This window comes from Entelurus aequoreus, linkage group LG06 (genome assembly GCF_033978785.1).
Source record: "Entelurus aequoreus isolate RoL-2023_Sb linkage group LG06, RoL_Eaeq_v1.1, whole genome shotgun sequence".
NCBI classification, from domain to species: domain Eukaryota; kingdom Metazoa; phylum Chordata; class Actinopteri; order Syngnathiformes; family Syngnathidae; genus Entelurus; species Entelurus aequoreus.
In genome coordinates this window covers 77,922,692-77,937,088 of record NC_084736.1, presented here as the reverse complement: position 1 = coordinate 77,937,088, position 14,397 = coordinate 77,922,692, and the positions used below count along the sequence as shown (strand labels likewise).

At 40.5% G+C, this 14,397-nt stretch overlaps 1 protein-coding gene across 1 annotated transcript in view; it reads left to right on the top strand.

Moving 5' to 3' along the window:
- tet3 (tet methylcytosine dioxygenase 3) overlaps positions 1-14,397 on the top strand; it is a 112,453-nt gene that overhangs the window by 95,725 nt on the left and 2,331 nt on the right. The window contains exons 5-10 of the mRNA XM_062051595.1: positions 1,747-1,955; positions 7,597-7,747; positions 7,818-7,907; positions 9,901-10,038; positions 10,142-10,496; positions 10,601-14,397. The exon at positions 10,601-14,397 is cut by the window's right edge and continues 2,331 nt beyond it. Of these exons, the coding sequence (XP_061907579.1) occupies positions 1,747-1,955; positions 7,597-7,747; positions 7,818-7,907; positions 9,901-10,038; positions 10,142-10,496; positions 10,601-12,372 (2,715 nt within the window). The 3' untranslated portion in view covers positions 12,373-14,397. The remainder of the gene's footprint in view (positions 1-1,746; positions 1,956-7,596; positions 7,748-7,817; positions 7,908-9,900; positions 10,039-10,141; positions 10,497-10,600) is intronic.

The window sequence follows — 14,397 nt, the reverse complement described above, 5'->3', positions numbered from 1 at the left end:
TAGCAGCCACATTTTGTACCAACTGTAGTCTTTTAATGCTAGACATAGGGAGGCCCGAAAATAATACGTTACAGTAATCGAGACGAGACGTGTTTTACATTTAGAAAAAAATCATAATAATATGACTCCTTTAAAGGCCTACTGAAATGATTTTTTTTAATTTAAACGGGGATAGCAGATCTATTCTATGTGTCATACTTGATCATTTCGCGATATTGCCATATTTTTGCTGAAAGGATTTAGTATAGAACAACGACGATAAAGATTGCAACTTTTGGTATCTGATAAAAAAAAGGCTTGCCCCTACCGGAAGTAGCGTGACGTAGTCAGTTGAACATATACGCAAAGTTCCCTATTGTTTACAATGATGGCCGCATGAAGTGAGAGAGATTCGGACCGAGAAAGCGACAATTTCCCCATTAATTTGAGGGAGGATGAAAGATTTGTGGATGAGTAAAGTGCAAGTGAAGGACTAGTGGGGAGTTGAAGCTATTCAGATAGGGAAGATGCTGTGAGAGCCGGGGGTGACCTGATATTCAGCTGGGAATGACTACAACAGTAAATAAACACAAGACATATATATACTCTATTAGCCACAACACAACCAGGCTTATATTTAATATGCCACAAATTAATCCTGCATAAAAACACCTGCGTGTTTGTTATGCTAGCTCCTAGCTCCAATGCTAGCTCCTAGCTCCATAGAACACGCAAATACAATTCAAACACCTGATCAACACACACAATCACTCAGCCCAAAAGACCGTTCACCTAACCCAAGGTTCATAAAGCTTATATATTTTAAAAAAGTTACGTACATACGCAAAAAAAAGTTGCGCACATACGGTCAAGCGATCAAATGTTTAGAAGCCAAAGCTGCATACTCACAGTAGCACGTCTGCGTCTTTGTCATCCAAATCAAAGTAATCCTGGTAAGAGTCTGTGTTGTCCCAGTTCTCTACAGGCGTCTGTGTATCCAAGTCAAAAGTCCTCCTGGTTAGAGTCTCTGTTATCCGAGTTCTTCCATCTTGACTGCATCTTTCGGGAATGTAAACAAAGAAGCGCCGGCTGTGTACTGTTGTTGCTGACTTCGTTCGAAAAATACGTCCATTTCGCACCGACAACTTTCTTCTTTGCTTGCTCAGCTTCCTTCTCCATAATGCAATGAACATGATTGCAACAGATTCACGAACACAGATGTCCAGAATACTGTGGAATTATGAAATGAAAACAGAGCTTTTTCGTATTGGCTTCAATGTGGAAGGCATACCCGTGTTCCCCGGTCTACGTCACGCGCATACGTCATCCGCAGAGGCGTTTCGAACCGGAAGTTTAGCGGCAAATTTAAAATGTCACTTTATAAGTTAACCCGGCCGTATTGGCATGTGTTATAATGTTAAGATTTCATCATTGATATATAAACTATCAGACTGCGTGGTCGGTAGTAGTGGCTTTCAGTAGGCCTTTAATGCACCCTATAATCCGGTGCACCTTTTGTATGATAATAGACCTGAATAGACCCGCTCATCGACAGTGCGCCTTATACTCCGGTGCGCCCTATGGTCCAGAAAATACGGTAGATGATTTTGAAACTGACTGGTGATAACTGTTGGGTTCATTACCTCAAACTTCAATGAGGCTCCATTCAAAAACTAAATGCAAGCGTGAACGTTTACGTGTTGATTGCTTTCATTTTGCAGCATGAGCATTTTTTTTTTGCTCACGCTAAACTTTGGTTGCCATCAGGTGATTCGTCGATCATGTGAGAAAGAGAAGCTGCTGTGTCTGGTGCGTCATCGTGCAGGCCACCATTGTGCAAACGCTGTCATCATCATCCTCATCATGGCTTGGGAAGGCGTCCCGAAGCCTCTGGCCGACAAACTGTACCGCGAGCTGAGTGACACCCTTACCCAATACGGAAACCCCACAAGTAGACGCTGCGGCCTCAATGATGAGTAAGTGACTGGCGGGAGGTTTTCACATTGTTTTTTTTACTTTTTTAAAGGTGCATGACGTTGTGTTGCTTATGCTTGTCTTTAGAGTACAACTGTGGTGCACCTGTGTCCATGAGTCTAAAGCAGGGGTGTCCAAACTTTTTCCACAGAGGGCCGCACACTGAAAAATCAAAGCAAGCGGGGGCCATTTTGATATTTTTTATTTTAAAAACCAATACAATATAGTAGAGATGTCCGATAATATCGGCCTGCCGATATTATCGGCCGATGTATGCGTTAAAATGTAATATTGGAAATTATCGGTATCGTTTTTTTTATTATCGGTATCGTTTAGTTTTTTGTTGTTGTTTTTTTTAAAATTAAATCAACATAAAAAACACAAGATACACTTACAATTAGTGCACCAACCCAAAAAACCTCCCTCCCCCCTTTACACTCATTCACACAAAAGGGTTGTTTCTTTCTGTTATTGATATTCTGGTTCCTACATTATATATCAATATATATCAATACAGTCTGCAAGGGATACAGTCCGTAAGCACACATGATTGTGCGTGCTGCTGGTCCACTAATAGTACTAACCTTTAACAGTTAATTTTACTCATTTTCATTCATTACTAGTTTCTATGTAACTGTTTTTATATTGTTGTACTTTCTTTTTTATTCAAGAAAATGTTTTTAATTTATTTATCTTATTTTACAAATTTTTTAAAAAAGTACCTTATCTTCACCATACCTGGTTGTCCAAATTAGGCATAATAATGTGTTAATTCCACGACTGCATATATCGGTTGATATCGGTATCGGTTGATATCGGTATCGGTAATTAAAGAGTTGGACAATATCGGAATATCGGATATCGGCAAAAAGCCATTATCGGACATCCCTACAATATATGTATAAAAAAGATACATTTAGGCCTCCACTCAGACTTGATCCCGGGGACCCCAAAAGGTTTTGGTCCAAAAAAATATTACAAATGTGTCATTATTTAGTATTATTATTATTATTATTATTATTATTATTATTATTCAAGGTTTAAATCTCTAGATCAGGGGTCACCAACCTTTTTGAAACCAAGAGCTACTTCTTGGGTACTGATTAATGCGAAGGGCTACCAGTTTGATACACACTTAAATAAATTGCCAGAAATAGCCAATTTGCTCAATTTACCTTTAACTCTATGTTATTATTAATAATTAATGATATTTACACTTAATTGAACGGTTTAAAAGAGGAGAAAACAGGAAAAAAATGACAATTCAATTTTAAAACATAGTTTATCTTCAATTTCGACTCTTTAAAATTCAACCGAAAAAAAGAAGAGAAAAACTAGCTAATTCGAATCTTTTTGAAAAAATTACAAAAATAATTTATGGAACATCATTAGTAACTTTTCCTGATTAAGATTAATTTTAGAATTTTGATGACATGTTTTAAATAGGTTAAAATCCAATCTGCACTTTGTTAGAATATATAACAAATTGGACCAAGCTATATTTCTAACAAAGACAAATCATTATTTCTTCTAGATTTTTCAGAACAAAATTTTTAAAAGAAATTCAAAAGACTTTGAAATAAGATTCAAATTTGATTCTACAGATTTTCTAGATTTGCCAGAATATTTTTTTTGAATTTTAATTATAATAAGTTTGAAGAAATATTTCACAAATATTCTTCGTTGAAAAAACAGAAGCTAAAATGAAGAATTAAATTAAAATGTATTTATTATTCTTTACAATAAAAAAAATACATTTACTTGAACATTGATTTAAATTGTCAGGAAAGAAGAGGAAGGAATTTAAAAGGTAAAAAGGTATATGTGTTTAAAAATCCTAAAATAATTTTTAAGGTTGTATTTTTTCTCTAAAATTGTCTTTCTGAAAGTTATAAGAAGCAAAGTAAAACAATTAATGAATTTATTTAAACAAGTGAAGACCAAGTCTTTAAAATATTTTCTTGGATTTTCAAATTCTATTTGAGTTTTGTCTCTCTTAGAATTAAAAATGTCGGGCAAAGCGAGACCAGCTTGCTAGTAAATAAATCAAATTTAAAAAATAGAGGCAGCTCACTGGTAAGTGCTGCTATTTGAGCTATTTTTAGAACAGGCCAGCGGGCTACTCATCTGGTCCTTACGGGCTACCCGGTGCCCGCGGGCACCGCGTTGGTGACCCCTGGTATAGATCAACATTAGGTCTATCTGTCAATTAAACGCTTTTAAAGATTGAAGTTGTATGCCATTTTTGTCAAGGAAAACCGTGTTTTTCTATGGAAAAAAAAACACAAAATATGCAATATTTTCCCCCAATAAAATTTTAAAGTGGAATATTTGAGATTATATAATAATTGGAGCCTTAAAAAGGTCAATAACTCATAACAACATTGATGTTAATTCGTTATTTTTTTGAGCAATGACACTTAAAAAAAAAAAAAAGTCCCACTAAAATTATTGGGGATCCAAAAGGGTACTGCTCAGTAAAGTTTGAAAAAATAAATCCAACATTTTTAAAAACTTTTACCACAATAGTCTCAAGATCAACTTCAGATCTGTCCGTCAATTATAAGTTTTATTGTTGTTTATGTTTTTTGTTTGTTCGTTTTAGGCCCTTCTTTAAAAAAAACTTTGTTTTTTAAATGGCAACCAAAAAATATGCAACATTTTCCCCCCAAAATATCTCAAAGTGGAATATTTAATGTGAAGTAAATGGAGCCTCAATAATTCATAATGACATTGATTTTGATTCATTATTATTTTTTAAAGAAAGAAACAGCCTGCATGGCAGCTTTGTGTTATTAGAGTAAACAATGCAACATTTTCTTGTTACATTTCACCTGTTTGCTCTTTTATACCACTTTTTATGTTTTGTATTTTTTTTCATCATATTTTTCAAATGTGCCGTGGGGCCGTTAAAAATGTGCCGCACTTTGGACACCCCTGGTCTAAACCTTGGCCTTGTCTATGCAGAATTTAGTACTATGCTACTTCCCTACACTAAGAAGTAGGGTTGTCCCGATACCAATATTTTGGTACTGGTACCAAAATGTTTTTTGATACTTTTCAAAATAAAGGGGGCCACAAAAAAAATTCATTATCGGCTTTATTTTAACAAAAACCTTAACATACATTAAACATATGTTTCTTATTGCAATCAAATAAGTATTTATTATTATTATTAACGTCTCTGCGCTGCTGACCTGTCTCCGCCCGGGATGGTCTCCTGTTGGCCCTACTATGGACTGGACTCTCACTATTATGTTAGATCCACTGTGGACTGGACTCTCACGATTATGTTAGATCCACTATGGACTGGACTCTCACTATTATGTTAGATCCACTATGGACTGGACTCTCACTATTATGTTAGATCCACTATGGACTGGACTCTCACTATTATGTTAGATCCACTATGGACTGGACTCTCACTATTATGTTAGATCCACTATGGACTGGACTCTCACTATTATGTTAGATCCACTATGGACTGGACTCTCACGATTATTTTAGATCCACTATGGACTGGACTCTCACTATTATGTTAGATCCACTATGGACTGGACTCTCACTATTATGTTAGATCCACTATAGACTGGACTCTCACGATTATGTTAGATCCACTATGGATTGGACTCTCACTATTGTGTTAGATCCACTATGGACTGGACTCTCACGATTATGTTAGATCCACTATGGACTGGACTCTCACTATTATGTTAGATCCACTATGGACTGGACTCTCACTATTACAATCCACATTTTAGATAGCGTGAAACTGCTATCTAAACATGGAAGTGTAGCTCCTCTCTTCAAAATGCAAGTGCTCCTAAAGCAGGAATACGATACGTTTTCATGCAAAAAAAAATATTTTCATGTAAAAACTAAAACAAAATGTTTTCATGTAAAAAATAATATAATAATTTACATGGAGGGGAAACCCTATACATGTATATATGTATACATATATATATTTTTTCAAATGAAAAAATATGTTTGTTTTTTGTTTTGTTTTGATTTTTATAGACAAAGCTTTTTGTCGTTAATGGCTTTTTCTTATTGTGTTTCTTGTTTTTTTTGCTATTTGTTTTTTGTACCGAGAGCCAATGACAAAGGAGTCACGGACCACACATGTCCCCTGTGCCGCACTTTGGGCACCCCAGCTGTAGAAGCAAACTGATTATGGCCACTATGGTCTTAGTACTGTAGTATATTTGTTCATCCTATCGTCACATATGGTACGTGAGTCACATGGTTGTCTTACGTCAGTGCCGGAAGTAACACAATCAGTTGTTCACCTGTAGGGGTTTTCCTATGAGATAAAAGAAGTCGCCCTATTTTGTCATACATTCTGCCTTCGCATAACTCAATGTTTACTTTTGTATATACACTACCGTTCAAAAGTTTGGGGTCACCCAAACTATTTTGTGGAATAGCCTTCATTTCTAAGAACAAGAATAGACTGTCGAGTTTCAGATGAAAGTTCTCTTTTTCTGGCTATTTTGAGCGTTTAATTGACCCCACAAATGTGATGCTCCATAAACTCGATCTGCTCAAAGGAAGGTCAGTTTTGTAGCTTCTGTAACGAGCTAAACTGTTTTCAGATGTGTGAACATGATTGCACAAGGGTTTTCTAATCATCAATTAGCCTTCTGAGCCAATGAGCAAACACATTGTACCATTAGAACACTGGGGTGATAGTTGCTGGAAATGGGCCTCTATACACCTATGTAGATATTGCACCAAAAACCAGACATTTGCAGCTGGAATAATCATTTACCACATTAGCAATGTATAGAGTGTATTTCTTTAAAGTTATGACTAGTTTAAAGTTATCTTCATTGAAAAGTACAGTGCTTTTCCTTCAAAAATAAGGACATTTCAATGTGACCCCAAACTTTTGAACGGTAGTGTATAAGTCAACACAAAATCTGTACTTTGGAGCAATGTTCACATACTCTAGTATTCGGCTTGTTAGCTTCCCGATGATGGTCGTGGTTGAGGGAAGAGTTGTTTAATGTCGGATGCTAGGAAATGTCCGATTTGTTGCAACAATCAGCCTTAATGTATTGTTACAGCTCGTGTTTGCGAGGTTTGGTGAGGGGTTTGGGGGCCACGGTTTAGAGAGCTGCGGGATGAGAGGCTGAAGAGAGAGAGGCAGAGGCGTGCGGGTGTGTTCAGGGGTCTAAATTCTTGCCTGATGGCAGGCGGGTCTGTTCTCCGGGTGGGGTTGTCACTTATGTCATATTAATACTTTTATATTTTTGTGATCGACCGGCAGGGTCCCAAAGATCCACTGGTAGATCGCGATTGACAGATTGGCGACCCCTGAGCTGGAGCCTTAAACTGACACTATCGCTGTTTGTTCTTGTAAAATTGTAATGGCATTGTCATTCATGGTAAAATAGTGAAGTATTGAATAGTATTTTTCAACCATGCTAGGTACCGCAGAATGATACACAGGCCAAGGTACCAGTTTGTTTGGGGAAATGTTTGGCCGTACAATAAGAAAACTGGGGCAAACTTTTGTCGAAAACGGAATGTGTGGACTACAGAAATGGAGTGTGACAAGAATTACACAATGTAAACATCATATATTGTTTTTGTACAGTTCAGTATCCTGATGATGTGCTCCCTTTCTCTTTGCAGTCGTACCTGCGCATGTCAAGGCAAGGACCCTGACTCTTGTGGTGCTTCCTTCTCTTTTGGTTGTTCCTGGAGTATGTATTTTAATGGTTGTAAATACGCCCGAAGCAAAATACCGCGCAAGTTCCGGCTACAAGGAGAACATCCTGAACAGGTACTCATTGCAGGAAGACTCAATGCCTACTTATTTCTATGTATTGTGATCCAATGTTTGTACTACTCAGGAGGACAAACTCAGGAATAACTTCCAGCATCTGGCAACCGAGCTGGCTCCATTGTACAAGCAGCTGGCCCCTCAGGCGTACAGCAACCAGGTTTGTACTCACACAACTCTGCATCTGGTTAATCGTGGTTGACTTTCAGTCTTTTCATTTCTAAATCTGTGTGAGTGTCAAATGAAGTGAGGTAGTAGCAAGTAGTAACGTCTTGGTGATGGTGAATGGGTTTAAATCTTTCAAAAACAATTTTTCTTAAGAGTGGATAAATCCACTCCATCTCATTTTCAGTATTTTTTTCCATAATTGCTTGCATGTTTGCCTCGAAACCTTTCAAAATATGCCCAAATTTGCACGGATGCAGGAAAATAAACAGTAGCCCCATTGTAGCATTTATTGTGGGAATGTCAGAGTATAAAAAAAGTTATGGTTGAAAACAACAAAAGAAGCAATCACCTTCCTAAATATAAACATCCCAATGACTGCAAACTTGTATTCTTGGTGATCTGCATCCATTTAGTCACGTGTCATCAAATAGTAAAAATGCATTTCTTTTAATATGCATCATAACAAAAAGGGTAATACTACTGGTATACACACATAATACATACTGACTGGTATACACACATAATACATACTGACTGGTATTCACACATAATACATACTGACTGGTATACACACATCATATACTTTCTGGTATACACACATAATAGGTATACACACATAATACATACTGACTGGTATACACACATAATACATACTGACTGGCATACACACATAATACATACTGACTGGTATGCACACATAATAAATACTGAATGGTATTCACACATAATACATACTGACTGGTATACACACATCATATACTTTCTGGTATACACACATAATAGGTATACACACATAATACATACTGACTGGTATACACACATAATACATACTGACTGTTATACACATAATACATACTGACTGGTATACACACATAATAGGTATACACACATAATACATACTGACAGGTATACACACATAATACATACTGACTGGTATACACACATAATACATACTGACTGGTATACACACATAATAGGTGTACACACATAATACATACTGACAGGTATACACACATAATACATACTGACTGGTATACACACATAATAAATACTGACTGGTATACACACATAATACATACTGACTGGTATACACACATAATAAATACTGACTGGTAGACACAAGCTATGGAAATGATATCAGTAGAAAAAACTGCATTTAGTTGAGATAATAATGAGTCATATATTGGAATATGGGATCCATTATTTAAATGTGTTTTAACTATTAAATGAACCTAAAATATGACTGATTTTATCTTTGTGTAAAATATTGGACACAATGTGTTGTCACGCTTATGAGATGTGATGCAAGTGTGACACTATTGTTCTTTTTTTAATTTTTTAAATTTTTTTATAAATGGCTGGGATGATAATGTCAACAAGGGATTTCTAATCACTGCTATGTTGGAATTCTTATTAATATCGATACTGTTATTGATATTATTCATTTTTGTTTGACTACTTTTGGATTGTTTTGTGTCATGTTTGTGTGTCCTCTCAATTGCTCTGTTGATTGCTATTCTGAATGTTGTTGGGCCGGGTTTGGTTTTGGAATTGGAATTGTACTATTATGGTTTTATTGTGTATTATTTTGTTGGATTGATTCATGAAAAAACCAACAAAAAAAAACAACAACAACAACAAAAAACAGTAGCCTAATGGGACTCGAGACCATCGCCTGAAACCCGGAAGTGCCTCGAGGTCATGTTATTGCAACCCAGCAATACCGCAATGCTTTTATGTTCAAGCTTAATATGCGCTGAACAGAAGGTCACTGTTTGCGTGCATTTTTCATAGAAATTACCCCATTACTCCCAAATTGTATGTTGACAAAAGCGATCGACCACTTTTTATCAAAATTACACGTGGACTGGAACCAAAAGTATATCAAGTTGTCAACCGATTTTAGCATGTTGCACTGTACTACTTGAAGTATGTACTTGTATGTATATTTAGTACGTGTGTTATAGTATTCTCTTCTCCCTCAGTGTCAATCAGAGTCCAAGGCTCCAGACTGCCGGCTGGGTTTGAAGGAGGGCAGACCGTTCGCAGGAGTCACCGCTTGCATGGATTTCTGTGCCCACGCCCATAAGGACCAACACAACCTTTACAACGGCTGCACAGTGGTACGCTCTCTAACATTCTGCATTGTCCCATGTTTGTTTTTATATCTGTAGCGTGGCAGATATAACATGTTACTTGTGCTTCCAATCACACTTCTTCTATTAGGTGTGCACTTTGACCAAGGAGGACAACCGCGTGGTCGGGGAGATCCCTGAGGATGAGCAGCTCCATGTGTTACCTCTCTACAAGGTCTCCACCACTGACGAATTCGGCAGCGAGGACGGCCAGCTCGTCAAGATGCAGACTGGAGCCATTCAGATGCTTCAGGCTTTCCGGCGAGAAGTACGTAAGTTGCCCGAACCAGCCAAGTCGTGTCGACAGCGTCGCCTGGATGCCAAGAAGGCTGCATCAGAGAAGAAGAAGAATAAACTCCAGCAGCAGGCAGGACAGACACCAGAGAAGATGTTGGTCAAGGCTGAATTGTGCATCACAGAGTCTCCTCAACACCAAGTTAATAAAGGTTAGTCTTTCATTCAGTGTCATTGTGTCAGGTTAGAGTTTTTATGCTAGCTTTAAAATGTTTGTTGATCATGTGTTTTCTTTGTCCTCCTTTCATGCATCTAGCAATTTTAAAACAAGAGGTGAAGCCCATCATCAAAAAGGAGCCATTCAATGGATCAATAGATGGATACTCTTTTCAAGCAGCCAGTGCAATCAAGAACATGTATCCCCAACCTGCCTACTATGCAAGGGGAGGCCTCCCCACACCTGGCCAGCCCTCTGCAGCAGACCCAGTAAACGGCTATAACCACAACCTGCCCGCATCGCGCTATAGTCACTACAACTACCCCCCTAATGCACTTTTCCCACCTAAGATGAGGACTTACGAGGCTCGAAATGCTGGCACTAAGGCTTTCCAAGTGGACCAGAAGCCTGATATTCACAACCTTCAGGCCAGACTGGCTCATGCTTATCCTGGTCCTGCAGAACCAACCAAACAAATGAATGCCCGGTCATTAGACGCCAAGCAGCCACATCCTTTTTCTGTCTCCTCCGAGCCCTCCAACAGAGACACTCCAGTTATCAAGCAGGAGCCGATGGATATGCCAGTCTGTGAGGATACAGGACTGAGCCAGGCGGGTGCAAACACACCAAGCAACACTCCTAACTCTGCTACATGGCCAGGAAATCGGTTAAATGGAAGTATTGGTCCTGCAAACTGGGAGAATCAGAATTGTAGACAAAGTCCTGAAGCCTTGTTAGCTAACGCAGACAAGCAGAGGTTCCACCAGCATTCCCAGCAGCAGCCCTCTCCTTACCCTCAGCCATGGACATCCTTTCCTGGCTCAAATAGCCTAATGGCATCCCCTGCATCATCACCAGTTCCCCAGGTTCCTCCTTCCCACTCTCCTCATTTAGGCACAGGTATCCTGGGTAACATACCTCAAGGATCTCCACGTCCAAGCACCCCACGTCCAAGCACCCCTCATCCAAGTACACCTCAGCCTGGTGTCACGCCCCCATTCTCACTTACAGACCGTTCACTTACACCACATTCTGCCTCTCCCAGGCAGTGGGTCAGTCCTGCCCCAAGTCCCCAGCCTAATGCTTGGGCTACGGGCCATGCAGCATACAGTCCTGGTTTGAAGCACAGCAATCCTGCAGGCGCCTACCCAGACAAGATGTGGTCAAAAACCGGTGAAAGCCGCTGTTCCACTCCTCTTGGGGTTCAAGAGAAAGCCTGGAAGTCCTGCGGAGGTTCAGTTGCCGGCAGTACACCATCCCCTGCTCCTGAGGGGCGCCTCTTCCCCGACGCACTGCAGCAGTCAGATCAGTCCGGCTGGGACCCCAGTCGAGCAGAGTGCAATGCTGCGAACACTAAGTGTCATGAGGAGGATGACGACGAGGTGTGGTCTGACAGCGAGCACAACTTCCTGGATCCTAACATCGGTGGTGTTGCGGTCGCACCAGCCCACGGGTCCATCCTATTCGAATGTGCCCGACGGGAACTCCATGCGACCACTCCACTGAAAAGGCCCGACCGCTCGCACCCCACTCGCATCTCTCTGGTCTTCTATCAGCACAAAAACCTCCATCAGCCCGTTCACGGATTGGCTGTGTGGGAGGCCAAAATGAAACTGCTGGCAGAGCGGGCTCTCCAGAGGCAGCAGGAAGCAGCTCTCCTCGGCCTCTCCCAAGAAGAAATCAAGGCGCTCAGCAAAAAACGCAAGTGGGGCGTCACCGCAGCAGGGGCTGCCCTAGGTGCTGGACAATCGAAAGACAAGAGGGAGGGTCCCGTGACACGGTTAGCGGCCAGTTTCCACACCACCTCAATGGTGACCGCGTCTCCCTATGCCTTCACCCGCCTCACCGGGCCATACAGCTACTTTGTGTGACGCTCGCCGCCAACCGATCGTTAGCGAGCGAGAGCAGGATCGAGGGATGAGCAAGATGAATGTCTCAGCATGTCACATGGCCATCTCTCCTTCATGCCCCCGTCTGCTGTCCACTTGGAGGCCAGGACATTGTACTTGCTATTATTATTTTTTACCTCATGTCAGGCAGTGTTTGGCCTCGAGACACACTGCTTGTGGTGCTCCTCCTCTCTTTTTCCCAGAGAGGAACTACATTGCTTTTTTTTTCTTGTTTATAGAATTCTAATGGTTTTAAAAAAATATTGCTACTGTTATTGTCAACATTATAATGATTGCAATTGTTACTGTCAATGTTGTTATTACCGGTATTATAATGAAGAATTGTTGTTTTTATCACGGTCGTTTCTGACAATGTTAACGATTTTTGTTGTATATTTTTTCAAGCCAGTCTGAATCGGTCGGACATTTTTTTTTCCTTTTTCTGTTTTTTTATTGGTCAACCTTCCAGCTGTGTTAAAAGGAGGAGCTGTTATCTGCCTGACAAGAGACCGACCTTTGTAGGGGCAAAGCCTGTTTGGTTACGTAAAATCAATTTGTCATTACGCTCATAAAAATTGGAGTGGCACTGTTTTTTTTTTTGCAGACATCAACAATAGGATTCCCCGGGCGACTGGACAAGTCTTTTTTTACTTGGGAAGTCCCACGGGCCAGATTGTGGACGCTGTTGGACCGGATCTGGCCTGTGGGTCGTACGTAGTTTGGGGACCCTTGTGCTAAACGATTTGCCTATCATAATGTTTGTTGCACTTAAGTGAATCTCTTGTCATTCCTTAACGAGCTCCTCCTTTTCTCCTCTTCTACACCCCAGCAGCTTTTGACTGGTGCTCAATTTCCTTAGCTCTGATGGATTTCCATCCCACGACTTGTCATGGCACTTGATGCTGTACTTAGGTGCTCGAACTGAGGTTTTACTTTTGCTCGTCTGCAATTTGCAAATTTCAACCGATCACAGATCTGTAACGACATGGGGGAAGAATCAGGTCTTCTACCAATGATTGGTTATCAGAGTCACCTCTAGAGGCTTTTGACTGGTGCTCAATTTCCTTAGCTCTGATGGATTTCCATCCCACCACTTGTCATGGCACTTGATGCTGTACTTAGGTGCTCGAACCGAGGTTTTACTTTTTGCTCGTCGGCAATTGGCAAATTCCAACCGATCACAGATCTGTAACAACGACATGGGGGAAGAATCAGGTCTTCTTCCAGTGATTGGTTATCAGAGTCACCTCTAGAGGCTTTTGACTGGTGCTCAATTTCCTTAGCTCTGATGGATTTCCATCCCACCACTTGTCATGGCACTTGATGCTGTACTTAGGTGCTCGAACTGAGGTTTTACTATTGATCGTCAGCAATTTGCAAATTCCAACCGATCACAGATCTGTAACAACTACATGGGAAAGAATCAGGTCTTCTTCCATTGATTGGTTATCGGAGTCACCTCTAGAGGGCGGACTTGTCTGCATGCTAACGCAGACCCACTAGCACTTACAGTGAGATGTGGTCAGAAGCCAGTAAAACCTTGCTTTAGTTTGACCAAAGGCAGCGTTAATCTTAGGCCCATCGAAGCTCTAATGTGAACTCGGAGAAAGCTCGGGTTGGAACGTAGTGCTCTTGGCGGTCCTGCATACACTGTGGTGCTCTTCTTCTACACTTGATGTACAGTGAAGGCCTGTCCTGTCCTCTGCATGGTGCTGCCATCTTCGAGCGGAGCAGGACGGGTCTTTCGGCAGGCACCCGGCGCCAAGCAGAACCGGCTGCTTCCTCCAGAGGCTGCAAAGTTTCTTATCATACACTGTCGAGCGCGGGGGGATACTTTCCCATTACCGGTGCTTTTCACAGGTACAACCTGATACCTACTGATTGAACTTAGAAAAGTGTGGCTTCTGGGAGTTGGTTACCCAATGCATCAGAATCAATCTCTCAATATGTGTGTGAAAAAGAGCCAAAGAGTGAGACGTGCAGTGAGAGTCTCGCAATTTGCAACAT